The following is a 26,954-nucleotide window of genomic DNA, read 5'->3' on the forward strand; positions in this document are numbered from 1 at the left end:
TTTCACGACCGAGGAAGAAAAACGGATTATTTGTATTTTATTTAGAAATAGAGTTAATAATATTTTAAGAGGTCGTTGGTGGGTTGTGAAGTAAGTTTAGTTTATTATGATGAGGTATAACACGACTTCTTCTTACACAGTTTGTTAGTTTATGGAAACCCATTAAAGGGCCTTTGAACGTCTGGCCTCTTGGACTACATTATACCTCTATTATCTTTGATGGCACTGAGGAGTATAGTAGATTTCCGATTCGTGGGAAACCAATTGTGTGATCCTTAATCAGCTACCCCAGAACATTAAAACCCTCACCTCAAGTCCCTACTTTTAGATTATACAATTTATTCGATAGTAATCATCACTATCCACCCTTATGCAACTAGCATTTCCACGTGTTGACGTGACGGTACTACGTGTACTGAGTAGACTAACCTCCCTGACATTATCTGAATCCAGCGCATTATCAAAGTCCTATTTTTCTTCCTGCCAACCACAATGATGGCACACAATACCCCAACAACCCAGCTAATATCCATATAAAAGTCGACGGCGGAAGATTCTTAACCTTCTTCCCTCCCAGCGCCACAAACCCAACCTCCTTTCCAATCCACATCCCATCACCCTCCTCCACAATCTTTACAATCCCCCTTGCCACATCCGCATACGAAATAAGATCAAACCTTTTCTCAGCCGTAAGACTGACTCCCCTGGCCTCGTCTTTCACAATCGGTCTGGGCTGCCAAAATGACACAGGGCTCCACTCAAACCCACCCAAATACTCAGCCGCGAGGCGCAAATCTTGCAGAACATGGAAAGCCGCGCGCAGAGCAACGGCTCGCAACGCGGCAGGGATGCGCTTTTCGAACGCAGGGTTGAGTGCCGCACTGGAGGGCCAGACGAGCGGTGGTGCGGTATAGGTGGCAGGGTGGGCGGATTCGGAGCGTAGCTGGGTGAGGGCGAGGATCACAGCGTGGGCGGTGCGTTGGGAGAGGGAGCAGTCCGGTTCATTCTTGTTTTGGGCGATGGTGCAGAAGATTGCGGTTGCGGAGCGAATACAGGAAGCTAGAACGGGGGTTTCGTCGATGCTGCCGGTGAAGATTGTGATGTTGGGAGAGGTTTGAAGGTCGGGGAAGAGGGTGTAGAGTTTTGAGGAGGAGCGCACGTAGATATTAAGGTGGACGAAGGGTTGTCGGTTTAAGAGGTATGAGATTAGTTCTGACCCTGTTGCACCAGTTCCACCGAGAATGGTGTAAGTAGTGAGCATGTTTGTTTCTTTGAAATGAGAAAAAGTGTTAATGTAAGCTGCAAAATGCTGTGAAGTCTTGAGAACAATAGAAGTAGAATTGACTGCTTCTTAAAGAAACACGTGTTTCTTATATTCAGGTAGTGATGGAGACGATGCTAAAGCCATTATTAAAAGTGTTTATTCTCCGCTAATTATTTGTCTCAACTTTGTTCATGCGACCTCATTTGAATTCGGACGGATTCGGATGAGGTCGCATATAGAATTTATAATCTAAAAAATAAACTTGTAATAGAAAATTAGAAAATTAGAAAAATTAGAAAAATTAGAAAAATTAGAAAAATTATTTATAGCGAGGCCGGCGGCGATACTGACGAGGGCGAAGAGAGGGACAGGATTGAAAATCATTGTTGTAGAAGATGCAGCAGCAATGCTAATGATAGCCATTGAAGCCTAATGATGAAGAGTAATGAAATGGAGAATTCTTGACTCGACTATGTTGAGGTGTGGAAAAGAAAGATGCTGTGTGGGTTTTGGGTGATTTATATACTTCAGACCGTCCTCAAAGCCACGGGTTTCCCCTCCCTCCCCCCCAACGGTGTCCTTCAATGTAAAGTCCTTGTACAACCAATTCTATTGATCTTAGAACGTATGTATTGCTCATCTGCATAGAAAAGTATTGAATTCTTCCACCATACTGCATGGAAACAAAAGACACAGTGTGCACAACGTTTTACCTGAACTCCGAAGAAAAACAGCCAGTAGAAAAGCAAGCCTCGTTGAGAAAATGAAGCGAGGCTTAAAAACGAAGGATGGCGCGACGGGTCTCTGAATTGTTCCGAACATTGTCTTGGAGAACTTATGATGACATTGCGAACGGGCTGGGAGAATCATCCTGTTGTCCAACCATGACCGTTTCTTTATGACAGTACTAGAAGCATAGGACAATCATCTGATGTTCAACAGAAGAGAGGATCAGGCACACAGCAAGCGCGCCGTCCCGACACGCATCCGACTCACTGTGGTTTTGGGACAAAGTTCGTAGCAGTTCAGACGGAGATGCTCTACTAACCCGGTCAGGGTAGCTTCTATGCAGCACGTATTGGTCCATGATACACGGTGTAACTCGAGAACAGTCCGCTGTCCTTGAAGGCGTGTTCTTCTAGCATGCGCACAAGGACAGACCAGGGATCTGACTCTGTGACATCAATCACCTGCCGCTCCTGGATGGTTGAAGGTGGTTTGAAAGAGCCAATAAAAAAGGTCTCAGGCACTCCAAAGAGACAGAGCACTGGAGTGAAGCTTCTACCGAGCTTCTTAAACTCTTGAAGTGACACCAAATCCTTATAGAGGTTTAATTGCTTATTGTGTTCAAGCTTCAGTGAAGTGTTTCAAAGCCTTATAGCAGCTCCGTATTGGTAGCCGACATGATCTTTGACCGTTCACTTAAAGTTACACCACAGCTCAGTGTGTCATGCATATTCAGGTCTACGGACCGTGGCGGCCCTTGGCAAACTTACACATCGCTATGGGTAACTAGTCTGCCCATCTCACCTGAGATGGGAGGTGGGGTGCATGAGGCTGTGACTGTTTGCACTACCATCTTATCGGTTCGGGTCAATACACCAGACTAGAGGATGTAGAGGAACATTAGGATATGAATTTTATGTTTGCGAAAACTTTCTCTTGTGTTGTTCTCTATTCGACAAAACAGTTGCATACAAATTCGATTAGGAACATCTTGTCCAGAAAAAGGAAAATCATCTTGAATCGAACAACTGCCGTTGATCGAGGGATGTGGCCCACAGCACTGCACGGCGGGAAAGACTCCACTAGGTACAGATTAGCTGAAGAACCAACGGCAACAGTATTGAGGCTCCGAGATATGAGTTCTGGTACTTGACAAAGAAGAGAGCCAATGGCCGATGTTTCCAAAGCTGACAGGAGTTTCTGCCATAGCACTCGCTGGCTCTCTCATGCACCGCATTCGAATTCAACAGTTGTTTCACATCCACCTGTCGCACAGTATATACAGTTGGCATCCTTGGAACAAGCCATCCGTGAATGAAAGATAAAACATATGTATGCTGAGACAAAAAAAGCTGATAACGATGCAGGAATGACAGAGCAGAAATTTCGTGTTGCATGCAACAAGCGCGCTGTATCGAGAACCACTGATCAGGAGACCGAGGCGCCATCGTACCAGAAGTATCAGGGCTTCGACACCTCGAAGCAGCAGGGGCAATTAATAAGCCATCTTTTGTTGCGCATTGCGCAATAGGATGACTGCTTGATGAGACTTCGGTGAAAAAAGAAAGGCCGCCCTGATCTAGACAGCATGAAGCGGGACACCTGACACCGAGGAGACAGTATGTCACTTCAGTGTCGCCCAAGGGAGAAGATCGTATTACACTCTATCTTGAAGGTCGGAGAAGAATGAACACGTAATAAGCTCAGAAGACGTGGAAAAGAGTCGGAAACATAGTTCGGATTGGAAGCAGAGAACAGAAGGACAGGCTTTGCAGATATTTCCATACACTTACCTCGTAATCAAAGCGATTCCGTACGCAGCTACTCGAACCCTTCGATAGGCCGAATACCGTAAACGTATATACTCGAAGGAAATGTGAATAAGATAATATTTTCTCTGAAAACCATGAAGTTTCGTTTGCTTCTTGCAAGTCAATAACCTCCTCTAGGGAGCTAAGCAGCGGCTATGACACATCAAGTCACATCCGTGTAAAAGCGAACTCTTGGAGCATGTGCTTGCTTCGAAGGATCCCTTTCTGCCTGACTCCCGTATGGGATCTTCCATATATAAGCTTGTAAAGCTGAGGGACGCATGCTGTCACTTCGAGTGCCCAGTTGGGATTTTTGGGTTGCGTTTACAGTTCATGGAAGATATGAGATTCTCGGCGCCACGCCATGACCACCTCGCTGATATTGTTGTACAAATCTATACATATGATTGATACATCAAGGTGTCCACCTTGTTGGTGAGTCTGGTGACTCTTACTTCGTACTCGAAACACATCCCGTTTTACCAATCACTGACAACGAAGCTCTCTCAATCGTCCGATTCCTCCATCTTCAGTGTGTACGCCTGTTGTTTCTCTTGCGCCATTCTTGCTTCTTCAGGATGAACATGATACGTATACGAATCGATGTTATCAAAGTCCACTTCGTTCTCGGCCTGTTCACAAAGAACTCGATGACGACTCTGGAATACATCGTTATCAACATAAGCACCTTTCAGCCACCGCTCTCCCTGAGTGGCATCAAAGGCCGTCCTTCCATGCAAAATTCTTCTATTGTTGAAGATAATGCACTCTCCCTCGTTTAGCCTATACTCGTAGATAGCTGCAGGGTGTTGGACCTTTTTTGCGAAATGTCGAAGTGCGCGTAATACGTTTGGCAGTGGGTGTCCTTGAATTTTGGTCGGGAAAGGTAAAGTGGCCTGAAAGGGTGGTGACCAATTGATGTTCAATACTTCAGGTCGATAGTACTTGGTCCTATAAAAATCCACTGTACGTTGTTGGCGGTTTCCAACTTCAAGAACAGGGCGTTCGAGGTAGTAGTGCTGCCCATCGTTTCGATACTCAAACGCTATATTCTGGGAAGAGAGCGTCTCGAAAATTGGATCAGGTAAGGAGTGTGCTGCACTGAGAGCATCGGAAAACAGCGAGTTGCCTCCTGGGGCTGTATTTTTGAGGCAATGCAAGAACTGGAGCCCGGGCGGATTTTGCATGTAGAGCAAGTCCATGTGCAGTCCGAGATGTTGTTGTGTGTATGCTACATTCTTGGCATCCGGTATCGACTTGACATCCCAAGTACGACCATAGAATGTATCTCGGAGGGTCCCTATGCGGCTTGTGAGATCTTCGACCGCATTCTCATTATCCGGTACACCTCGAACGAGGAGGATGCCAAACGCAGTTAGAAACCGCAAAGCATGCCTAAGCCGTGCTTCGTCATGCATATACTCGTGGAAGTCAATGAACTGGAGCCTCTCCGTGATTTTTTGCTTGGTCCACGTGAAAGCAGGGGAAAGATAACGAGCCTTTTCGAGGCTCGCTCGGCTGTTATATGTAGCAAAGAACGTCGCTGGAATTGTGGTAACATGACTCGATTTGAAACCAGGCACGTCTTTCGTCCACGTGATGGTGACGTCTCCGTTTGATTTCTCCTTGACCGATTTTGCTTCAATCTCCTTCGGAATGTCCGTCGTCTGGAAGTTCTTCTGTTTCGAGGAAGGGTCCACACAGAGAGGGCATGTACACGCATCACGCAAAAATGCGGGATGCCACGATTTTTGTCCCACTTTGACATAGAATAGATTCATATCAGGCCCGTCAGGTCCCGACTTCGCCTTCCATTCGGCCGCGGTCTCTGTTGGATACGATAGATTCGAGCGCGTGGACGAAAAGAAGCGTGGTGTTGATGCGGTGTCCCGAGACCCTCTCGGTAAAGCAAGTGGCCGCCGAAGAAGATGTGTTGACTTGCTCAGGCGACGACACTGTGTACTCAGACACGACCAACCCGAGACGGCAGCAGTCGCCCGGATGCTCGAGATGCAGCGAGACATGGTCCTTGTATTCAATCGATGGAGATCCATGGTGGCAAGTTGTCACGTGTCCCTTTCGAACGAGTCGAGGCTGCGAGCTGGACTGGAATGAATGTGTTACGGGCAGACTTGAATCTCAATCAGACAAACTGAGACCACCAGTTGACGATAGAACCCTGTGTCCAGAGAGAGAGAGACACCAGGGACATGTAATGAATGATCAGGACGGATGGGAAAAGAATGTCGAGTGTAGGTAGATATGTGATGGGAGATATGAATATGGACGAGAAAGGAGTTCGAATGAGGGAGAAATTTTTAGTCTGTCGAGTCTGTCCGCTGCACCTACTGAGGACCCCTGCTCAGACCCACTTTTCCAAATATCAGCCTCACTCACTCACTCACTCGCCTTTTTTTGCTTCTTCAGCCTCGCTCCGCTCGCTCCCCCTCACTCAATCCCGAATCAAATAATAACCCGCCGACGACTCTTCTTCTCTCCTCAATCCTCTCTTCCCTTCCTCTCTACATATGTGCATCCTCGAACCCGACCTGAATTGTGCGCAGCATTGACAGATGCATGTCTCGAAGCGGAGAACACCTCAAGGATGAGGTGAGCTATCTAAACCCGACCTGCTCTACCCTTCATTGTATTTTCTTACGCTAACCTGCCGCCTGCGTTAGGGATCCAAAACCCAGGTCGTGATAGCTGGTGCAGTTGCAGGTTTGATCGCGAGGTATGTGATCTATCCTCTCCTTATCATCAGCCAGTCATTGAATTGAGTGTTCTAGATTTGTGATTGCCCCTCTCGATGTCGTCAAGATCCGGCTGCAGCTGCAAACCCATTCGCTCTCCGACCCTTTATCCCAACAAGACCTCAAAGGATCGCCCATATACAAAGGCACTCTTCCAACTCTCAGGCACATACTGAGAGATGAAGGAATTACTGGACTCTGGAAAGGGAATATCCCAGCCGAATTGATGTACGTTGCATACAGCGCGATCCAATTCACGACCTACCGATCCGTTACTTTGGGGTTGCAAAGCGCATTTGGAGAACATCGACTACCTGCTGCCGCGGAAAGTTTTATTGCCGGCGCGAGTGCAGGTGCCGTTTCAACCACAGCGACGTACCCTCTTGATCTGCTCAGGACACGATTCGCAGCGCAGGGCAGAGAGAGGATTTACACCTCGTTGGCAGCCTCGATACGGGAGATTGCAAAGAATGAAGGGCCAAGGGGCTTCTTTCAGGGACTAGGAGCGGGCGTGGGTCAGATCATACCGTACATGGGCATCTTCTTCGCTACGTATGAGACCTTGCGAAAGCCCATGAGCAGTCTGCAATTACCCTTCGGATCTGGGGAGGCTATGGCAGGCGTCTTGGCTTCTCTAGTCTCCAAGACAGCCGTGTTCCCCTTGGATTTGGTGAGGAAGCGTCTACAGGTCCAAGGCCCTACCCGAGCGAAGTATGTGCATAAGAATATACCCGTATACAAAGGCGTTATCCGAACATTGCAGAGTATCTTGAAGAAGGAAGGTACTCGAGGTTTGTACCGTGGGTTAACTGTTAGGTATGTGTTCTCCTTTATGCATTATTGTATGACTAACGTCTCCCAGCCTTTTCAAAGCTGCTCCGGCCAGTGCGGTCACCATGTGGACTTATGAGCGAGTTCTTCGGGTTATGATGGATATGGAAGTGGCTAAGACGGAATAGTGGGGGGTAATGAATGATTGGGGGCCATGAGTCGACTTGAACCTCTCGAATATAGAATAATGACGCGAAAATACGAGTGAAATGCATATTATGAGGCTGAATGGCATGTATCATACTTCTTGTTCAACATTCCCCACTTCTTAATCTATATAGAGTGTTTCGGAAGGTGCATGTAATGTAATGTGCCGAGTTTTGTGATACAGAAAACGAGCCGCCGAAATGAGGATCTTGTCGCGAGCAAACAAGGTCGATGAGGTAAGATTTCCAGGTCCAAGGGCAGCTGTGAATGAGAGAATAGACAGAGATGGGCGCAACCCCTTTGCTCTTCACCAGCACAGTATCTGCAATTGAATAATTACCAAGTCGGTACTCCTCACTTCTGCAGAGCATGGAAGGAGATGGAGGTACAGTAACTGCCGATTAAGCGGTCATCAGCCTTGTCTCGTTACAATGTTCGGCGTTCGAGGGTTCCACTGGCACAAGCGACCAGGGCTCCCCGGGCGTTGCCGACGGCCGCAGGCTGGTGGAATACCCCATTTGGCCGGGCAGAAGGAAGCAAAGGCTCAGGCTCAGGAAACATGGCAACACAAGACCCAGGAGGACCAGCAGGTCGTCCACGAGAAGAGAGACGCCGCACTCTCACTCCCTCCCTTCCTCACTCCCTCGCCTGCTACTGAATACTGGCTGCATGCTTACAGTACTTCCTTTTTATCGCTTTCGTATCTGTCTTTCCCCTCTTTCTTTCTCTTTCTCTTGTCCCTCTCTCTCCAAAACTCCCGTCAACCTTGCATGTGATCGAAGGATTCTCCAGCATCATCACGCCGCACGACGCCCAACACAACGAACATGAAGGCGCCGATTCTCCCTCCCAAGACTGAACAGCTTTTAGGACATCTTCTTGCTTCATTACCTGCTGCCTCCATCTCGCCGTCTCCTCCCACGGCGCTCTTACCCCTCCTCTCGCCCATCCTCAGACAGCGAGTCCAGCTGCTGTCGGCCTCCAACCAGGAACCATGGCTCCCACTTCTATGCTACGATAGCACCAAAGCCTCCAAACTAGAAGAAGTCGTCAAGAACGAGAGATTTGAACCCCATCCAGTGTCGGGCGAAGTAGAAATCGATTGGGATTACGACGTGGACCTGCGCTATAAACGCACCGACGAGGAGACCTTACAATCCCTTGCCTCTCTCCACGAATTGGATCTGAGTGTGAAATTGGTCTGGTGTGTGAACGATGAGATAGGTGGCGGCGACGGCTGGAGGATAGGAGAAGTGGCAGTCTACGAACCCAGCGTGGACTCAACTTGGGGCCAATCCAATATCTCTCAAGCAGAAGAAGCCTACGAGAATTACTCCACGCCGCTGCTGAGCTCACATAATCGATCCAATGGCACGAATGGACTTCTCACCCCAGACGCAGATGCTATGGACGAGGACGAAGACGATGACGATGATTATTGGGCGCAGTACGACAATACACCTGCGCGGACACCTGCCCCGAAAGACTCGGGCATTGCCCCCATGACAAGCTTGTCAGATGAACGAGCACATCACGACGATGACGAAGCGAGTTATTATGCACAATACTCCTCTGTACAGCCTGCCATGGACGACCATGACCCCGACGAGGCAGAGCAGAATGGGACGGTCGAATCGTCTCTGGGCCGAGACGAGATTGCCCAAGAACTCCAACAAAGTCTTGCTACCGAGCATGAACATTCGTCGGCTTCGGCGTGGTCGCAATTACAAGAGCCAAACGATGATGGCATGTTCACGAGTGACGAGATACTACATCCTCGCCCCGGTTCAAGTACTGGTTCAAGCGGCAGCGATACAGTGGCGAAGCTCGAAAAGGGTGCTGCAGCTTCGGCTGCGCTGGAGCAGAGTGAAGTTGGCATCAAGCAGCATATTGGAACAAGTGTCAAGAGTCTGTATAGGCTAGCGAAAGTCGCTGGCATAGAAAGAGGGGAATTTGAGAGGATTGTCAGGACTGAGTTGGATTGTTTAGGGTTGATGGATGAAGACTTGTAAATATCTCATGAGTTGTGGGACTGGGAATTTGGCATGGCATGGGGCTTGGCGTTGCATTGTATTGCCAGACAGGGGCATAAGGGTTCGCCATTTAGGAAAATTGAATGTCTGGAGTCAAATGAAAACCTACTGTGTCTGTCAGAGTGTAATGTGATGTCGGACATCGAATATTTTCTCTTTCGAGTCTCACAATCTATTCCACGCCATGTAAGACATGTCCGTCAATTAATGTCGGTTCTAAACTAAGCCTGCGAGGAAAAGTCAAATAAGACAAGTACCCGATGGTATCTAGCTTTACTAGGACTTTACCTGAATACAATGTTCGGGAATGAGTACCAACCTTAAATTCAGTTCAATGTCAAGATCACAACTAGAATATCAATAGAGACGAGAAAATTCATTTGAAAATGTTGGGGCACCCTCTGACGATATTTTTACATATGCAATCGCTAATCGCAGAGACAATCAACGCGCCGAGTTCCGATTCCCATTTTTGATCCTTCTCCCTAACATATCTAATCAACACAACCTGCACACTTACTTCGCAAAGTGTAGATCATAACCTAGCCATTTTCGCGCCTGGACTTGGGGCACCGTGAGGCCAGGATAGCCATATGTCAGAGGCAGGAAAAAGTACCAGCCACCGATGACAAGCGCTAGCAATACACCGAGAGCCGCCCACGACGTCATCAGGTTCTGACCTGCAAGCTTTTCGCGGGCTGGCAAATGCTTCTTGGGAGCAGGCTTCTTGGCTCCTTTGATAAAGACGCTGTCGTCGATGACAGGCTCCACGTTGAAAATGAACTCTAAAAGAGCTCCGGTGACAAGAGCGGATGCGAGATGCGCGGGCAGGTAGTGGTGAAGGAATAATTGACGTCCCATCAGATAGAAAGGAGCGTAATGCATCAGCCATGCAAGGAAGAAGAAGCCAGTGGAGTTATATAGGCGTGATCGTGTACCTGAAGAAATTAGTGTTCGGTCTGTTTGGAGAGGGAATGAGATACTCACGATCATCTAAAGCATCCACGCCGCGACGAAGAGATAGTTGATCAGCGGCAAGGATACCGGCGAAGACAGCAAGAAGACTGCTTGCTATCCACCATCCAATGGGGTTACCCAGGAAATAGATCTGTTGACGGGTATCGTTCTGGGTCCAGAAGCTGACACCACGTAACAAGAAGGGCCACATGTAAGGATCACTGGCATACGGATGGCTGCTAGTGAGGGCGTTATTGTGGTAGAACATTGCTCTTTGCAATTCGAACCACTTCTTCAAGAAGGGAACGCTCTTGACCTTGCGCGGTGTCTTGACCAAGCGTGGACTGTCAGCAGGAATGGAGGGGATCTCATCCACAAACCAGACATTGGAGCTTTGCGCAAGGTTCTTGTTTCCATTGATTTCCTGTTGCTTGTATGCCCAATCCGGAAGTGGTGTAGTATGTGTCCACATGGCAACCTTGCTTGGGTTGTGAATGAGCTTAAATTGACCCGAAAGACTCTTGAACTCTTGGCCTGGTTTGCCGTTTTCGATTCGGATCTCGAACAGAGTGTCGTTGAATCTGTCGGTCAAAGCTTCCTCCATTGGAACCGTTGTAAACTCCTGGTTGGTTGGGTAATATGGCGAAGCAACATCGTGGGAGAGAAGCATAGTGTTAGTGACAACATGTCTCAACCGGACGAGCTCGTTATTCCTAACGTGGTGTCCCAGAACATCGTCATTGACCAGAGGGATGACTTGCCAATGGTTGTTGGCATCGGCGTACGGATACCCTGTAACCTGCTGACCTTGACTGGAAACTCTACCATCATCATATCTCAGCGGATATCTGTCCGGGTGGCTGTGGAGATAGCCATGTGTCTCTTTGTGCTTGATTTGAATGTTGTCATAGTAGTCGATATTGACTGCATTGGCAAGCATAACATTATCGCTTAGTGTTTCTTGGAATTCAGGGGACATGAAATCGTCACCTGGACCAGAACGAGTGAGAATGGCGAAATGGACCTGGAACCAGAACAGATAAAAGAAGAATGGGATAACGATCAGTCCAATAGCTCGTGCTGCGAAATGCTTGGCAAAATCAGGCAGACTGAGGCTGCCTTGGCGACGATTGACATCCAGGAGATCCCATAGATCAATCGCAACCGCTGAGCCGATTGTGACGAACGAGAAGACGCCAACATATTTCGTTGAGATGACACAGCTCAGCGCGAAGCCAGTCAACAAAAGCCACTTCCACCATTTGCGTCCAAATGGCTCGTGCCTCTCCTTGTAGAACTTGACATAGCACAAAAGAGTGCAAGCCATGGCGAACACGAGAGTGGCATCGAGGAGAATAAGTCGAGTTTGGCCAATGTGGGCGTTATCGAAAAGGACGAGGCAAGCGGACAGAATACAGGCTGGTAGAGTATAGCCAGATTCCCACATAATGTCGAAAACCACTGGGACGGTGAGAGCTCCAAGGAGAGCTGGCATAGCACGGTATGCAACATATGGCACCTTGTTCGCGATATACGAGTCGCCAATATTCTCGAAGTGAAAGCTTCCATCATAGCCCACAAACCATCCCATTAGGGCGAACAGAAGTTTTCCGAAGGGAGGATGGACATCGAAGAAGTAGGTCCGCTGGAGATAATATGAGGCAAACTATGGGAAGCAAGAGGTAAGCATATATCCACATGTCTTCAAAGGGTGGACTTTACCTTCCCAAAATGCACCTCGTCGAAGACAACCTCATTTGGGTGACTGATGCCCCAGAATCTTGTAATGAAAGCCAGCAGAGTAATGACTCCTAGAGCAATCCGAAAGTCCCATTCCACGCCGGCCGATTTGTTGTCCAGCTTGGCTTTGACCAGGGCGTCGAGGTCGGCATCTCGAGGGGTAGTAGTTCCCGCTGCGGATGCATCTTTCGCCTTTGGTGGAATCGAGTTATCTTTGCGCTTCCGCACTGAGCCTTGTTGACCAGACATTGCGGAACAATGGAATTGAAATAAGGAAACTGTTGATGGGGTTGGTTGTCAGCCAAAGCTCGAGGGGAAGCTTGAAGGAGCTTCGGACATGGGCAGAGTGTGGCACTTACAACGAAACTGACAGAGGGAGTTTCTTTAGCAAGAATCAGAGGGTGAAAAGAAATGGCATTGATCAATGATGACCAAGAGGCGCGGTTGCTGAAGATGACAGCGAAGGAGAAGGGGAAAGAGAAGCTCGAAGCCAGCAGAAAAAAAAAGGACTCGGTGTTCTGTTCTGGGCAAAGTTGTTCACAATTAATGCGGATGCGATGCGGTGGTTTACGGTGCTCAGGCCAGCCGCGTCAGGAGAAGGGCCACCAGGGCTAAAAGTTTGGTGGAGGGTAAAGGTGTCTTCTTCCGATGTCAGGGGCTCGAAAGGCTTGAGAACATCTCCGACAGGACATGTAAGACAATTCAGATGACGGGTCAAAGATATACACGCATGGAATTTTTATATTTAAATTCAATTCGTACTAATAATAATATTCACCTAGAAACACCAAACCGCATTTGCAACCTGCACCAACACCAGCCAAATTCACGTGACCGTCCCGGCAAGCAAGGGCACTGACCACCTGCTGAACGCGTGCTGATTCGCTGAACGACAACGACTTCTTCTCTGAGCTCCACCACCCACCCACCTTTCTAGGGCGAGGAATACATACATACATACATATACATATACATATTGTTGACAACTCTCTTTCCTTCCCTCCCTCCATTCTCCATTTCAACCGTCATGTCCCAGCTCATCAGAAATACTGCCAGAGCTACAAGAACTCTTTCAGTACGACCGTCTTTCACTCTAACCAGAATCAGTGGACGCCGTTTCCACGCCCTTCCTCCCAAGATGTCAGATATGATTCCAATTCTGACCAAACATGCCATGCCTCGTAAGTATGCATGTGAAGACCAACATGTTACTGTATATCTCTTCCTAGACGCCTGAGCTAATCATCACAAGCTGTTGGACCATACTCGTATGTGTTTCCTTGAAGTGCTTAGTCTGCAAGCCACTCACTGACCAGCCTCGAGGCAAGCCATCAAAACACCACATGCCATCTACTGTTCGGGCCAACTTCCAGCAGATGCAGAAGGCAACCTAGTAGAAGGGTCAATGGGTGAAAAAACCGCTGCGGTTCTCAAAGCTCTGTCAGCGGTTCTCGCCGAAGGAGGCTCTTCCCTTGACAAAATTGTCAAAGCACAGATATTTCTCACCGACATGGCGGACTTCGCTGAGATGAATGTCGAATATGAGAAGTGGATCAAACACAAGGCGGCGAGGAGTTGCGTGGCCGTGAAGCAATTACCAAGAGGGGTGAACATTGAGATTGAATGTGTGGCGCTACCGTGAAGCACATCATTCAATTGAGGTGGTGTTGTTCGAGGACATTAGGATGGGGCCTACGAGACACTTCACGAGACATGGCATAGTCTTTCTCGACATTGAGAACGGCTTTTATGAATTGCTGCAATTTGTTTTCGGCCTCTCATGGATATAGGAAGGCGTATGACACCTGCTGTTAGGTACCTCCTCGTGGTCATTCCTGGACTGTTCACGTGACATCGTTCAGTTATCCAGCCACTTTGAGCGAGTAACAGGCAGAGTCTCCATGTTAATCCCAAATAGTTCTTTCAAGCTTGCAGGAAGTTGAACAGCCATTGACAGACGCAAGGACGGCAACAAGAAGCAATAGTAAAGGCAACACAGCACAACATATGCTCCCTGCTCGAAACCGGTCCAATGACCTGTCCTTATCCATTTCAAATATCCTTCATTCCAGCAGCATCCTTGACATAGGCCTCGCCACACTTTTCTGTCTCCGTCTCTGGATCGATCCTATCATTTCCTGCATCTCGTTCTCCCGATCTCTTTGCCCGCATTTGCTTGGATTTTCTACAGGCCGTACCGCTGACTCTCTGATGATATTCGCTTTCGATGATTCTAGGCAAGATGGCTAGAATTTTGAATGCTGCTTCGTCCACACTCTCCACTTTCAATCTCAGCATCATGCTATGCCACTTAATCCATTGCACGGCGGTGTTCTGGCATTCGTGGCTCTCGTGACAGTTCTGGCATTTCTGACGATTGTCATACACCTCCATCATCTTAATGATTTCTGCGTTCCATTGCTTGTACAACTCGGTCAGACCACGGGTTTCATATCCCCCATGAAGTTCGGAGGATTTTTGAAATACTTGAGCGAAAGTGCTGGGAGCTGGAGTAGTCTGCACTTCGGGGCTTGGACGAAAGGTGTCGGAGTTTTCTTTGTCCTCCGTTTCGATATCTTCGAAATCGAGAAGAGTGTGCAAGAGAGGTAGAAGCTTGATGCTGAGGATTGAGATCATATTGACCAGATCATCCGTTTGACCGAGATGGCGAGCGAAGTGTTTCGGGATCTGGCATGGAACTTTTAGCAGCAAGAAGTAGAGCAACAAGTTGTTGTGTTACCTGGCAACGAATTTCGAGATGTTTTTCCTCCATGGGACGAATACAATCTCATGGCAATTGCAATACTGTTGCAACCCTGATGAGCTGCCCCTAGTTTATAGATCCCAAATTCGGGAGGACTTCTTTGAGGTATGAAATCATGCAGTGTCTTCATACTGCAGAATCCAAAGTAGGGTTTCGTTCGTTTGCCGCGTAGCTACCCGGTCACTTGAGACATTTCTGTTTACATGACAAGCTGTGTACGATTCTCTTGTGTACAATGTAAAGTCCACAGAAGATGTTGAAATTCTCTTTTGAAAGACAGACTGAGAGAAGAACACTAAGCTGAAAGCACTCCGAGTACGTACACTTTTTCCTCCTCTGTCATTACCAACCTTCACCATTTTCATTTAGTAGACCGGGATTGGCCGTCGTTTTCCGAATGTGTGTTACTACTTTCATCTCATGCTGCAGCTCCTGCAGTGTCCCAGTTTTATTCTCCACCTACAACATCCGCTCCAGTGCCTAAAATTCCGGAATGTCTTGTCGCTTCATAGCCCACCCCATAACTTGCAGCAATGATGTTTTGCTGCAGGTCTTGGGTGCACTTATGTTCTGTGTGTCCGAGCTTCTCGCATTTGTTGCACCTGATTCTTGACATATCCTTGGGCTTAGGACACGCCTTCCTTTCATGACCCAGTTCGTCGCAGTTGAAACACTTACGCACGCGCTCGTTTTGGCAGTCCTGTTGTGCTGAAATAAGCTTTCACCTAATGGAATGAAGACTGCTGGATAACTTACGGCCCTGTCATGTCCTGGTTGATTGTAGTTGAAGCAGAGTCTGGTGCCTCCGTCTCTTGCTCCTATTGCCCCTCCACTTCTACCACCTCGTGCTCCTCCACCCCCTCCTCTTCCTCCTTGGGCTCGATCGCTACCTCGACTACCGTTACTTCGATCAACAGTATTCCAACCACTTGTATCTGTACTGGTAGCTGCCTGGGTCCCTTGAATCATCCAATCGCAATTCACCCGTCTGATACGATCAGGTTTGTTGTCGATTTCTGGTTGTTGGGTCTGGACGAAGCCTGTTTGACAGCAAAAGTTAGCCTAGACTGGAACCTACAGCAGTGTTCGTGGGGTGATTAGAGCTCACCCTCCTCCCACTGTCTGCATCCACTTCCCTTACACTCCTTGTCATACATCTCCTCCATTAGATCCCATTTCTTCAGCCAAGCATTTACGGTCTCCAAAGTAATGCCTTTCTTCGTGCCATCAATCTCTCCAGACAGAGTCTCAGCGCCGAAATCCATTTCGACCAGACCGCTGAACAATTCTTTCCACTACTGGACGTTAACATGGGGTATTCTCAATTCCGCAGAACGAAAGTAATCTCTATGTCTTCTCACTTCCTAACATAGAGCAGCGAGTAGCAGCCGAAGGACATGGAAAGAAGGTTTATAAAGCAGTGAGCACAAGTAAATGAGGAACTAAGATCTTGCTTGCTTACTAGTCAACTGCTCACATCATGGTCGTATCCATGAAATTCATGGCAGAGAGCACACGTTAATCGTTCATCGGCAGCTTTGAGAAAATCTTTTCTCATATTATCCCACTTTTCCTGGATCATCGCATATTGATTGAGCAAGAGCTTGGCTTCGGTGCAGTTGAAGGTGGCTTCAGGTGCATCAGAGGCAGAGAAATGGCCTGCATTCTGATTATGTTCGACGGATGTTGAAGGCGCTGGATCCTGGAGACCAGCACCATATGTGTCGTTCATGATGATAAGATCGGCGTCGGATGGACTTTCGGATGGTAGAGGTGGATTCATGAAATTGTGTCAGAATAGAAGTAAAATACAGAGACTTAGCGTCTCGCACATTATTGCAGAGCATAAGTCCTAATGAAAGATAACAGAGGAGTCATCTCTATATTGGCTCATTTTAATATACACACATCTTTTCGAACAATGAAAAAGTTAGACCACATGGCTCCTTCTAAGCACATGAAAAGAAGGTCTCTGAACGGGTACACCATCTTCTAGATTGAAACTTGTGTTTGCTGGTAAAACGAATGTCCCCTTCTCAATCGCCTTGACAATGGTCGCATTTGGACCTAAGAATGCTTCTACTTGTACTCCTATATCACTACTGCTTAAAAACCACGAAACCATGTTACCGAAAAGCAGGTCACCTGCGGCGTTTAGATGCGTAGAATCACCTGCGACTCTGTCGTACATCATGGCGTTTGCTTCTCCAATAGCGTTGAGGTACTTCATTGATGCTTTGTTCAGATCGATGAAGGGACACCAATTAGCCATGGCCACCGAAAGAGTGGCGTTCACGACGTTCGCAAGATCAGGCTTGATGAGCCCGGAAGCATCGTAATTGCGGCGCGACAAAGAGGTCACGAGGATCGGTGTCCCTCCTGCGGCCATCACATCTTGAGCCATAGCTTTAAGGTTGGTGGAGAACTCTGCAATGCTGATGTTTGCAGAGGACTTTTGGTCATTGTGTCCAAACTGAAAGAATTAGTACGGGGTTTGTCATTTGTCTGTCGCCATCGCTTTGAATAATTCATTCTCCTTCGACAACAAGAACAAGGAAAGATGTACCTGTATCGTCACAAAGGGTAAAAATGTCGACTTGTACTTTGTTATTGAAGCGAGCACCTTCGTCCAATCGCCACCACTAACAAAGCTTACTGTCGTTGCTCCATTGTGGCCAAAATTAGTTCCAATTGCTCCGCCCACGAGTGTACCTAGAAAACCATTTCCCCAGCCTCCTCCGCTTCCAGATGGGGCTGCCGTAGTTGAATCTCCTACCAAAAAGATTGCTGCTGGTTTTCCCCCTTGCTCGACTGGGTGTGCTGACTATGCGAGTGAGGAAGAAGCGAGCGTCAGAGCACGGACGATGGAGAACTTCATGATCATAAAATCGAAGATAAAATATAAACGGAAAAGAAAGGAAGATTGACAAGGTTTGCATCTTTTTGAGAAGATCTATATACCCCCCCAGCTTTTCCCGGGTTTAGTAGGGCCAATCAAGCTCCCCTCTTCAGTAAAACCCTCTTTTGTTCCGGGTGTCGTGATATGACTGGTGTAGGAAAATTCTCCGTTGATTGCATATTGAGGAGAAAAGGCTAAATAGATGAACACGCTCGGCATCCGCCTAGGGTTTCAGGCTTCAAGGACTCGATTGTACGACAGAAGTGGATAGTACAGGAGACTACGGCGATTGTCGACACCGTCACTTACAAAGAAAGAATTTCAACACCTGGAACTATTTGATGTAGATCATATCACGTGTCACGGTAGAACATGGCAAACGTCCTTGTCCAAAAAAGAAACTGCATAAAGGAGATCAAAGAGTCATTTATTTGACTATAACAGCATGGGATCAAAGAAACCGGAAAATAATTATGATTCGATTTCAAGCTCATCCTCCGAGTGGAGGAATATTCTCACCCTTTCAACACAAAACCAGCTCCCGAGGAATAACAAGACCAGCTCGACAATTCCTCCAAAGATATTTATAAGAACCAAAAAGAGAGCTAATAGCATCAACAAACCCAAGAAAATGAAAAGCCACTTGAAGACATGCGCTTGCCATGTCAATGGACCTCGGAATGACTTCGGAGCTGGCTCAGGATCGTAACCTACTTTTGCGCCCTCAGTTCGGTGATCTAACATATGTGGCTCATAAGCTGGTTTGGGTGATTTCGGTCTTGTGGTTGGTAGTCGATAGCGTTGTTGCATTTTGTCCCGAAATGCTTCTGCTTCTGAAGCTTGAGTTGGGTCCCATGTGTAAGGACGTTGACGAAAGCTTCTCAAAGCATCTTGTCTCTTTGAATTGAGGAATGAGTTGTAGTTTTTTGAAGACATACTGACCAGCAGCTTTGAGTAGGGACGATATTCGTAAAGAGTGTATGTTGGTGAAAACAGAGACGCCTGCGTCTAGAAAGTAAGATTGTTCAAGCGAAAGTATTGGGAGTTCGAAAGTTAAGAGATACAATGTGATTGTTTTCATTGGAAAACAGTCACTGGAGATATATAAGGCCGTGGCTTTGTCCCCACGGAATGAAAGGAGCTTTGTGCCGAGGGGGCGACAATGAATATTGCTCAAAGGACCCGATAAAGCAAAAATAAGGAACAAGAGCGAGAACATCAACATTGTTTTTCTTAGTGCTGTTCTTATTGCTGAGCAAGCGAAAGAACAACAGCTGAACAGCAACAATGTTGTTCTTCTGCTTGTTTAGCAAATGAACAGTATAACGACTTGCTATTTAAAAGTACTACACTAGACTGAATCTGGACTTCTGTTCAATAAAATCCAGAACAATAGACAGTCAAACGAACTTATACATCGCATGCCTCCTCTGAAACTTTAGATTCTGCATAAACCAAAACTCGAAGCAACAACAGTACCCAACCCAAAACCGCCAACCCTCCAACGAAACCGCGAGCATGTGTGTTTGGTCTTCCATCGCCTATGGCTGTGGCCACCATGGAGTGAGCCACCAAATGTGCAAGGTCAAGGAGGATGCAAGAGACACCGGTTTCATCCACTCTGTCCAGTGCGAACTGATAGAGACAGCTCTGGAACAGCCGCGCTCTTGCCCAGCGTGTGGGGGAAGGGTTGAGGTGGCGGTGGTCACACCAAGCAAGCAAGACTCACACCTTCTCGAGAAAGACTCTCGCAACACTTTACCTTCACAGACCGGCAAGACTCTTCCAGGCGCACATACCCAAGATAGCAAACCACTTCCACCACGCCTACCAACACTTGCCGGCATCTTGCTTAAGAAGCGCAAGATTAAGATCTGGCAAGGCACATCCCAAGCCACAGGTCTTGAGTGGGCTCGACGAACTGAGCAAGATGACCTACCAAAGGACCTCCTCCCCGCTGACGGACGCGTCATCGGCGAGGATGGCCAACTTTGGCTAACAGCTGCTGCTCACCTGAAGCAGCAGAAGCGTGGCAAAGTTCCACTATTCGGATTTGGGAAGAATCACCTCCATGAGAGGGATCAACCAGATACGCTTCGAGAGGCATACAGAGCTGGCGAGACTGGCCAGCAAGCCAGCTCTGGCCTTCGTGCAAAGCCTGCCTTGCCTTTGACAAGCAAGGCAGGTCAAGAATCAGTATCTGCTCAAGAAGAAGCAGAGCTATTCTTTAACGTCAAAGAACAAGACAAGAGACAGAACTACCCCTCCTGCCTTGTCCCAGGTGGACCAAGTGATCTCTCGCAGAAGATCAGTTACTCACAACTGTCTGCGCTTTACGAGGTCGCCTCTACCAACACCCCTCGAGAAACGACAGCACGAAATACCACTGAGCCCGTCCCAGCTCAGGGCAAAGCTGCCAAGTCGTCTCAAAACAACACCACCAGCACATACAAAGCGTATGATGCTGGGAAGCAGCAAGCCGCAGCTTCCGTAGCCCCCACCACTAGTGTGGTAATGATCAACGCAGCCAAGCCGGCTGCAGATCAGAGCAAGCGCTTTGCTCCCCGACTTCCAAACTCGAAGCGCATCTCCCCTCTCCACTTCGAAGGCACAGTCCTCGGAGCTTTCCGCAACTTCTCTAGATAAGACGGCACAAACTGGATCTAAACAAAAGGTGAGGATTATACGATACTTGCATAGAAAGATATGGTGAAGATAACAAGTAAAAATGAGGATCCCTGATGCGCTGCAGGCAGCTGCTAGATTTCTTTTACCTACAGTAGTGTACAGATCCTTCATACTGCCGCAGATAGACAAAGTATTAAATTGAAAATAGACCATTGGTGTTGGTAACAAATCGCTCCTATGCTGTGATGATCCCTCCACGCCATGCCCCAGAAGGCAGCTAAGTGCTATGATAATACATAGAAAATCTCTTCAAGCTTCTATGCCTGTTCGTTTTCTCTTCTCTGATGACGACAAAGGTACTGCATTAGCAGTCCGTAGCCATTCGCCATTGAAGGCGTTTATCAGCCAATTATTCAGTTCTGAGGATTGTTAGTGAATGCTTGGCAGAGCGTAGAACTCCTACTTACTATCATAGACGATCCGATTCGCATTGTGAAAGTAGATACCATGATCTGAGTCCGGGAATACATGCACGTCGTAGTTTTCAACGCCAGCCAGATCTAATTTATCCAGTAACGTTAACGAATTCTGCATGTGTACATTATCGTCTGCAACACCATGCATGAGCAAGAATCTAACATTCTGGTGAAGTGCTGTCATGTTGTTGATCGTCGAATTGTCATATCCCTGAGGATTATGCTGTGGCGTGTGCATGTATCGCTCCGTGTAAATCGAATCGTAGAATCTCCAGTCTGTGACTGGAGCGACAGCCATTCCGTAGTGGAATGTCTGACCAGCATCTTGCTCGAGGGTTTTCAAAGTCATGAATCCACCGTACGACCAGCCCCATATAGCCATTCGTGAGGCATCTACGTACTTCTTCGCGGCCCAGATCTTGGCAGTCGCGATCTGATCGTATGCCTCGTAATAGCCAAGATTGCCACGAATGATTGTACGAGCTTTTCGTCCGATGAAGCCCGTGCCTCGTCCATCGACAGTGACGACGATGTATCCAAGGTTCGAAGCAATGTATGACTGAAAGTCGACGGTGAAGCTCTTTGTAACTGTCTGAGACCCTGGTCCACCATAAAGGTAGAACAAAACTGGATACTGTTTTTTCTCGTTGAAATGAGGAGGTCTTCGTTCGACGACATTAAGATCGTAGCCGTCGATGTTGACCGTCGAGTATATCTTGATGGGCAATTCGTGCTTCTTTGCCATGTCCGCTAGGGCATGATTTTCCTCAATGACATTCTCATATTTCTGTGTATTACTAGGTGTGCTAATAACCTTCTGCCATGGTATGTTTGGCCCATCATAGTTGAGAAGCGCATAACCCGCGCCACTTGAGAATGATACACCATAATAGCCTTCGCTGCTGGTATCGGTCAATGGCATAGGATCAGAGCCGTTCAAGTATACATTGTAAACATGTCGCTGGATAGAAGATTCTTGCGTCGAAACGAAGTATACCAAGTTGTTCTTCAAATCCACAGCAGAGGGAGCGTTCACGACCTCCCAGTTGCCAGACGTCAGTAAGACTGGGGTTGGATTATCGAGCGGTGTGAAGTATCCCAGGTGATCGTAGTTCTCATGGATGACGGTGTCAATATATCCATCTTCTGGGCGGCCATTCGCCGGATCTGCAGGAACGTATCTGGTATTTTCGGATACTTCAAACCACCCACCATCAAGTTTCTGGACATCCTCAGTGCGAACAGTCTTACCGGTTCTTGTAACCGTATCAACGAGGACGACCCGAAGGATATCGCTCTCTCTGTTGGTCTCGCGGATCAAAGCTTTCCCTGTTGAGCCTGCCCAAACGACCTCGGTGATGAGGAGGTCGTCGGGAGCGAAGGAACCTTCGATCTTCACCTCGAAGATATCACCTTTGGCAACATCGTAGAACTGAAGATTCACCTTTGGATTTGGTGCGCCGGCTTTAGGATATTTGATCTCTCTAACTTCAGGGTAGTTTTCCTCTCCTGGTAATGGCTGTGTACCGCTTGGCCTAGAGACGAAATATTGGATTGGATATTCAGGAACTTCGGATTCGTTCGTACGAAGGAACGCAATGTATTTTCCATCTTCTGCCCACCAAGTCGCACTGTTTCCTCCAAAGACTTCCTCTTCGTAGACCCAGTCGGGCACACCATAGAACAAGTTCGAGCCCCCGTCTGTTGTGATTTGGGTGACCGTTTTCGATGATAATTTTCGCAGATATAAGTTCTGGTCTCTTGTGAACACAACAGCATCGCTCTGAGGACTCCAGCTTGCGAGCTGAATTTTGGCATCAGGATTTGCGGGGTCCAAGGCCTGGGCAGACTGCGAATCGACATCAAAGATCCAGTACTTTGCATAGAAGGAGTGTCTCCAATTTGATTGCACATCCGTTGCAATGAGCACCTTCTTCAGGTCTTTGCTTGGGAAAACTGAGCTGGGGGTAAGTCCGCGGTCCCCAACCTGAAAGTATCCTTGCTTCATCAATGTCTTGCTTTCCAATGTTCCAGCCTCGGGAGTAGAACCTCTGATATCTTCGACGACGAGATAATCTTTCCCTGACATACCCCGTTCGAGCAAAAGACCGTCCTCGCCATTCGCACCCGGAATCCAGCTTATGCCTTGCTTCTGCACTCGCCATGCACCGCCCATGACTTCGTCCAGCGTCACCTTCTTTCCACTTCCTCGAACAGCAGTCGCTGCAGGGTCGTGCGGAGTGTCAGAGGGATGTTGGTATGATTTGTGTCCCAAGTATAGCACCAATGCCAATAGCCAGGCCCCAATGAAGACACCTCCAACGACCCATAGTAGTCTGCGAAACTTCTTGTCTACCGTTTTGTCTGTCGCCTTCTGGAGGAACGGTCCACTCTCGAGATCGTAGTCATCTTTCTCTTCATCATCGAGAGGGTCGTTCTCGTCGTCTGCGTATGGCAAGGAGTCACCTCTCGGTGGAAACTTGGGTGTCACCATCCTCCGCCCATTCCCATTCATCGACTTCTCTTCTACCTCAACACGTTCACCAATGCGCTCGAATACCAGACTCGTCGTCGATGCAGAGGATTCGGATCCTTCTGAATGTCGACTTGGATCCTCCTGCTCAAGCGGCAGGATAGCTTCTTGGTTATTGTGCCCAGCCATGATCTCCGAGGAGGGTTTCACGGCGCCGCGAAAGAAAGTCAATGCGAGTTCGTCCGAGGTGGCATTTGTGGTTGTCCGTCTAGCTAAACACGCATGATGAGGGCACGAATGACGATAGAGGTGCAATCACTTCATGAAAGCATTGTGGGTGGCGACTCTATTGTGAACCTCTTTCGGGGTTGTGGGAGTTGGAGGAGAGTCGCCTTTGTTCCATGGGCGGCTGGAGCTGTGCTAGGTACCGTACAATATCTGGCGAGCCTACGGTACTAGCTTTGCCGTGTCACTCTGTCACTGCATGAAACCATTGGATTTTGCGACATCTATTCTCAAGTATATCTTGATATCATCCCAAGTCTGACTGATTCCTGATCATCCTGTATGACATGCACAAGGCGTAACCTTTCACTCTTTGACGGTCTTTGTCATTGACCAACCTTGAAATGCGGACCACCAGTGGACCAACATTCACAGATCACGTGCTTCGAGCTCCGGTGCGGTTCCCAGGTTCTTTGTGGCATTTGTGGTCTACGTCCATTTCTGTCGGGCAATTAGCCTTGCTAATATTCGGGGGGATGATGGTTTCGTTGGCCATAGTCTGTGCCTCTCGAGATCTTGCTCCAATATCGCGTCTTCATTTGTGCTGCAATCAAGTATTCTGCGACGGAACGTTATAATCCTAGAGCAACGATCGAGAATTCGAGAAGTCTAAACAAATCTGAGATCAAAAGTAAAACTCTGAGACACCTTCTCACGGCTTCGACTTGCATCCCTTTATGCTGGCTTTGCCATTTGAATTTCCTCATACTCTCTGCTCCCGCTCCCATCTCACATATGAGTCAATACAAATGTCACCCTTCCGGGCCTACTATCATCGGAAGTTTGAGGCTCCATGAGCTCTCTAAGTCTCTAAGGTGGTGCAATTTTGTACAACATTGTTTTCTCCTTCTGTGCTTGTGGCTGGAGTCGAAAGTGAGTCGCTGTTTCTGATTGGTCCTGTTGAGACATATGAAATTTGGCTGTGTCATACTCGGAGTCGAACGTCAACTGGACCTATTGTGTACCACTATGTCTGTTTCGTCCAAGTTCGTGAGCGTCCGTAGGGCTAATCGTCCCAAATGTAAGCTTGAAAATGCCTGCGGAAGCCCTGACATAAAAACGAGCGATTCTGTACTGTCTCACTCTGATAGACTCTCTCGTAGAAGTTTGATGAAGTGTCCAGATTATAAGTTCGACTTGTTGTTCGTGAATTGTTCTGTGAATTGTTCTGTGAATTGTTGAAGTTTTGCGTTCAGGGCTTCCATGCCATGCAAAGACAACAGACAGCATGTGGAGGACTACTCGTGAAAAATCTGTTCCTAGGGGACCTGAATCCATTCACAAGAGGTCGGACGAGACGGCAGCTGATCACTTCTATATTCATTCGTTGTCAAGTCTCAAAACAGCGTGAACACATCTCAATCATTCTCCACATGTTTAAAACACAGGAATCACAAGCGCATCAAGTTGGAAGTGGACTCTTATTCACGATAAAAGTATTTCTAAAATAACTTGCCAAGAGGCTCAACGTCTGAGATTCTAATCAGACGAAACAATCAACTTGTCGCGACAATTCCTGACAAGATCTTCACTTCCCCACAATCGGCACGGCTGCATGACCGTCAGTGATATTTCTGTCATCAGATATCAATGGCACCAAAAACTGTTAGCGTTTGTTTTACACTGTGCCGAGCATTGTGATCCGCCCTCTCCTGTCTTCTCACTCTGAAGGCATCCTGTATCTGGCAAATGCTAATTTCCTCCCACCTGTGATAGCGACCAAACTTTAAGTCTGAGCAACTACCGCTTTCACTTAAGATGCAGTGATTGTACGCATCCGAAGTGGCTGCAGCAGAAATATTGTCGAAAGTCACCCCTGGGATGGTGACGCTGTCTGTCTAAATCTCACCAGGGATATTACCAGCAAATTTACAGAACTAGAAATGAACTTTGTCCATCCAGTCAGATATTTTTTTCATTATATTCACGTTTTACTTACTGCACACTGAAGCAAGTCATTCTAGTGATGACCAGATCTGTGCTCGAGGCGACGGCGACAAAGTCATTTTGGTTCACGACGATTGTGCTCTGATAAGACCACGTTGTCGCTGGACGAGAGATCGAAGCCATTACTGTTATGAGCAGCAGCAGCAGTGCCAACGCCGGCCCACTTCGCAGCATCTCCATCAGAGTGGGTCAGCACGAGGTCATTCATGGTCAAGCTATCACAACAGTGATATCAAAATAGGGAGTAGGCGTAATTTGAATTCAAAGACTCTGGATAGCACCCTCAATCATCTTATCTAGGATAATGAAGTGATCACACTTTTTGATATCGAAACAATAATGGCCGACGAAGTGCCTGAACTAGTAGAAATTGTCATGGTATAGGCGCAAAATTCGTGGCCATCAATGTCGCAAGCAAATACAAGTGGGACACCGACCCCATGGACTATTAAACACATGATGTCTAACACACATGATGTCTAACACTTCAGTGTTCAGCGAAAGAGCTTGAATGGAGGAAGAAGGTCAAAACTTTTGGCTCTCAAACAAAACAGATCTCACTTGAACTGTCAGATCTGTATAGAAGATTGTCTCGTCAGATAAGATCTCGATATTATTTCTAGCTATGCTTAGATTGACTTGAGGGCCGAAGAAAAGCATGTCGATATCATTTAATCCAAATTATAGGAAGAGATATGTTTAGAACGTCAAAAATGCTTTGCGTGAAGGACAATCACAGAGACCTTATACGAGTCTGGGGCGACTCAGAACGGTGGCTAAGGATTACCATCTTCGGAAGTCACTCGATACTTCGGCTTGAGAAGTCGACCAGATCATGCAGCCGAAGTGTGAATTGCTCTACTGTATTAATTTCGGGAAACCTTGAGGAGCCGGATAGTATCGTCCTTGCCGAACTAATCCAGGACTGACTTGCTTGAGCAATGCTTGGTGATGCTCGGGAAGCTTGCCTTAACTTCTTGATCTTATATTAGGTATTGGTGGCATGAACGTACCTCAAGACCTTCATTCGATCATTCTACAAACCTCACTTGCCAAGAATCTTGGACTTTGGAAAGATCGGTCAACGATTCTGTGGCCAAGACCGATCAATATGGAGTTCTGAGAATGTTTCTGACCCCCTGGTTTCCGTTTCACCCAACCCGTTTGATCCTCTCGCTTACGAACATGGGGACAAAAGTCCGTGCGTTCAGGCTGTAGAA

At 47.5% G+C, this 26,954-nt stretch overlaps 11 protein-coding genes across 11 annotated transcripts; 5 read left to right on the forward strand and 6 right to left on the reverse strand.

Moving 5' to 3' along the window:
* Positions 1 to 363: 363 nt before the first annotated feature.
* Positions 364 to 1,335, reverse strand: LY89DRAFT_764479 (uncharacterized protein). Its single transcript, XM_018221635.1, has one exon. It carries the CDS (start codon positions 1,259 to 1,261, stop codon positions 461 to 463), a length of 801 nt encoding a protein of 266 aa, XP_018062738.1. The 5' UTR covers positions 1,262 to 1,335; the 3' UTR covers positions 364 to 460.
* Positions 1,336 to 4,307: 2,972 nt separating this feature from the next.
* LY89DRAFT_599673 (Clavaminate synthase-like protein) lies at positions 4,308 to 5,582 on the reverse strand (the record flags this gene model as incomplete). Its single annotated transcript, XM_018210108.1, has 1 exon — positions 4,308 to 5,582. One exon carries the CDS (start codon positions 5,580 to 5,582, stop codon positions 4,308 to 4,310), a length of 1,275 nt encoding a protein of 424 aa, XP_018062739.1.
* A 537-nt stretch (positions 5,583 to 6,119) lies between these two features.
* LY89DRAFT_329733 (mitochondrial thiamine pyrophosphate carrier 1) lies at positions 6,120 to 7,575 on the forward strand. Its single transcript, XM_018206777.1, has 4 exons — positions 6,120 to 6,411; positions 6,483 to 6,535; positions 6,591 to 7,370; positions 7,417 to 7,575. Exons 1-4 carry the CDS (start codon positions 6,379 to 6,381, stop codon positions 7,511 to 7,513), a joined length of 963 nt encoding a protein of 320 aa, XP_018062740.1. The 5' UTR covers positions 6,120 to 6,378; the 3' UTR covers positions 7,514 to 7,575.
* Positions 7,576 to 8,087: 512 nt separating this feature from the next.
* LY89DRAFT_690880 (uncharacterized protein) lies at positions 8,088 to 9,847 on the forward strand. The gene has a single exon (XM_018216187.1). The coding sequence runs from the start codon at positions 8,360 to 8,362 to the stop codon at positions 9,542 to 9,544; it is 1,185 nt and encodes a 394-aa protein (XP_018062741.1). The 5' UTR covers positions 8,088 to 8,359; the 3' UTR covers positions 9,545 to 9,847.
* Positions 9,813 to 12,807, reverse strand: LY89DRAFT_329702 (glycosyltransferase family 39 protein). Its single transcript, XM_018206776.1, has 4 exons — positions 12,622 to 12,807; positions 12,245 to 12,540; positions 10,553 to 12,188; positions 9,813 to 10,503 (listed from the first exon to the last, which is right to left on the reverse strand). The coding sequence occupies exons 2-4, from the start codon at positions 12,509 to 12,511 to the stop codon at positions 10,082 to 10,084; spliced, it is 2,325 nt and encodes a 774-aa protein (XP_018062742.1). The 5' UTR covers positions 12,512 to 12,540; positions 12,622 to 12,807; the 3' UTR covers positions 9,813 to 10,081.
* Positions 12,808 to 13,024: 217 nt separating this feature from the next.
* LY89DRAFT_690882 (YjgF-like protein) lies at positions 13,025 to 14,335 on the forward strand. Its single transcript, XM_018216188.1, has 3 exons — positions 13,025 to 13,443; positions 13,515 to 13,530; positions 13,586 to 14,335. Exons 1-3 carry the CDS (start codon positions 13,437 to 13,439, stop codon positions 13,902 to 13,904), a joined length of 342 nt encoding a protein of 113 aa, XP_018062743.1. The 5' UTR covers positions 13,025 to 13,436; the 3' UTR covers positions 13,905 to 14,335.
* On the reverse strand, positions 14,315 to 16,758 carry LY89DRAFT_741759 (uncharacterized protein; the record flags this gene model as incomplete). Its single annotated transcript, XM_018220748.1, has 4 exons — positions 14,315 to 14,950; positions 15,783 to 16,066; positions 16,135 to 16,321; positions 16,504 to 16,758. 4 exons carry the CDS (start codon positions 16,756 to 16,758, stop codon positions 14,315 to 14,317), a joined length of 1,362 nt encoding a protein of 453 aa, XP_018062744.1.
* Positions 16,759 to 17,040: 282 nt separating this feature from the next.
* Positions 17,041 to 17,823, reverse strand: LY89DRAFT_561468 (SGNH hydrolase; the record flags this gene model as incomplete). The annotated part of the gene is made up of 2 exons (XM_018208461.1): positions 17,041 to 17,499; positions 17,593 to 17,823. Coding segments are annotated over 2 exons (690 nt in total), but the record flags the coding sequence as incomplete, so codon positions are not given.
* Positions 17,824 to 19,443: 1,620 nt separating this feature from the next.
* On the forward strand, positions 19,444 to 20,571 carry LY89DRAFT_741761 (uncharacterized protein; the record flags this gene model as incomplete). Its single annotated transcript, XM_018220749.1, has 1 exon — positions 19,444 to 20,571. The coding sequence occupies one exon, from the start codon at positions 19,444 to 19,446 to the stop codon at positions 20,569 to 20,571; it is 1,128 nt and encodes a 375-aa protein (XP_018062746.1).
* Positions 20,572 to 20,617: 46 nt separating this feature from the next.
* LY89DRAFT_629482 (putative dipeptidyl-aminopeptidase B) lies at positions 20,618 to 23,909 on the reverse strand. The gene is made up of 2 exons (XM_018211207.1): positions 21,021 to 23,909; positions 20,618 to 20,972 (listed from the first exon to the last, which is right to left on the reverse strand). Exons 1-2 carry the CDS (start codon positions 23,689 to 23,691, stop codon positions 20,863 to 20,865), a joined length of 2,781 nt encoding a protein of 926 aa, XP_018062747.1. The 5' UTR covers positions 23,692 to 23,909; the 3' UTR covers positions 20,618 to 20,862.
* A 99-nt stretch (positions 23,910 to 24,008) lies between these two features.
* LY89DRAFT_329901 (uncharacterized protein) lies at positions 24,009 to 24,471 on the forward strand. The gene has a single exon (XM_018206778.1). It carries the CDS (start codon positions 24,132 to 24,134, stop codon positions 24,363 to 24,365), a length of 234 nt encoding a protein of 77 aa, XP_018062748.1. The 5' UTR covers positions 24,009 to 24,131; the 3' UTR covers positions 24,366 to 24,471.
* Positions 24,472 to 26,954: the final 2,483 nt, after the last annotated feature.

Source organism: Mollisia scopiformis (genome assembly GCF_001500285.1).
Source record: "Mollisia scopiformis unplaced genomic scaffold LY89scaffold_32, whole genome shotgun sequence".
NCBI classification, from domain to species: Eukaryota; Fungi; Ascomycota; class Leotiomycetes; order Helotiales; family Mollisiaceae; genus Mollisia; species Mollisia scopiformis.

Coding starts and splice junctions, on each gene's coding strand:
- LY89DRAFT_329901 (XM_018206778.1), top strand. CDS start 24,132: ATGCGGACCACCAGTGGACCAACATTCACAGATCACGTGCTTCGAGCT.
- LY89DRAFT_329702 (XM_018206776.1), bottom strand. CDS start 12,511: ATGTCTGGTCAACAAGGCTCAGTGCGGAAGCGCAAAGATAACTCGATT. Junction 12,189..12,244: donor ACGAGGTGCATTTTGGGAAG/GTAAAGTCCACC, acceptor TGCTTCCCATAG/TTTGCCTCATATTATCTCCA. Junction 10,504..10,552: donor CGTGGATGCTTTAGATGATC/GTGAGTATCTCA, acceptor TAATTTCTTCAG/GTACACGATCACGCCTATAT.
- LY89DRAFT_690880 (XM_018216187.1), top strand. CDS start 8,360: ATGAAGGCGCCGATTCTCCCTCCCAAGACTGAACAGCTTTTAGGACAT.
- LY89DRAFT_629482 (XM_018211207.1), bottom strand. CDS start 23,691: ATGGCTGGGCACAATAACCAAGAAGCTATCCTGCCGCTTGAGCAGGAG. Junction 20,973..21,020: donor GAATCGGATCGTCTATGATA/GTAAGTAGGAGT, acceptor AACAATCCTCAG/AACTGAATAATTGGCTGATA.
- LY89DRAFT_764479 (XM_018221635.1), bottom strand. CDS start 1,261: ATGCTCACTACTTACACCATTCTCGGTGGAACTGGTGCAACAGGGTCA.
- LY89DRAFT_329733 (XM_018206777.1), top strand. CDS start 6,379: ATGTCTCGAAGCGGAGAACACCTCAAGGATGAG. Junction 6,536..6,590: donor GTTGCAGGTTTGATCGCGAG/GTATGTGATCTA, acceptor TGAGTGTTCTAG/ATTTGTGATTGCCCCTCTCG. Junction 7,371..7,416: donor TACCGTGGGTTAACTGTTAG/GTATGTGTTCTC, acceptor AACGTCTCCCAG/CCTTTTCAAAGCTGCTCCGG.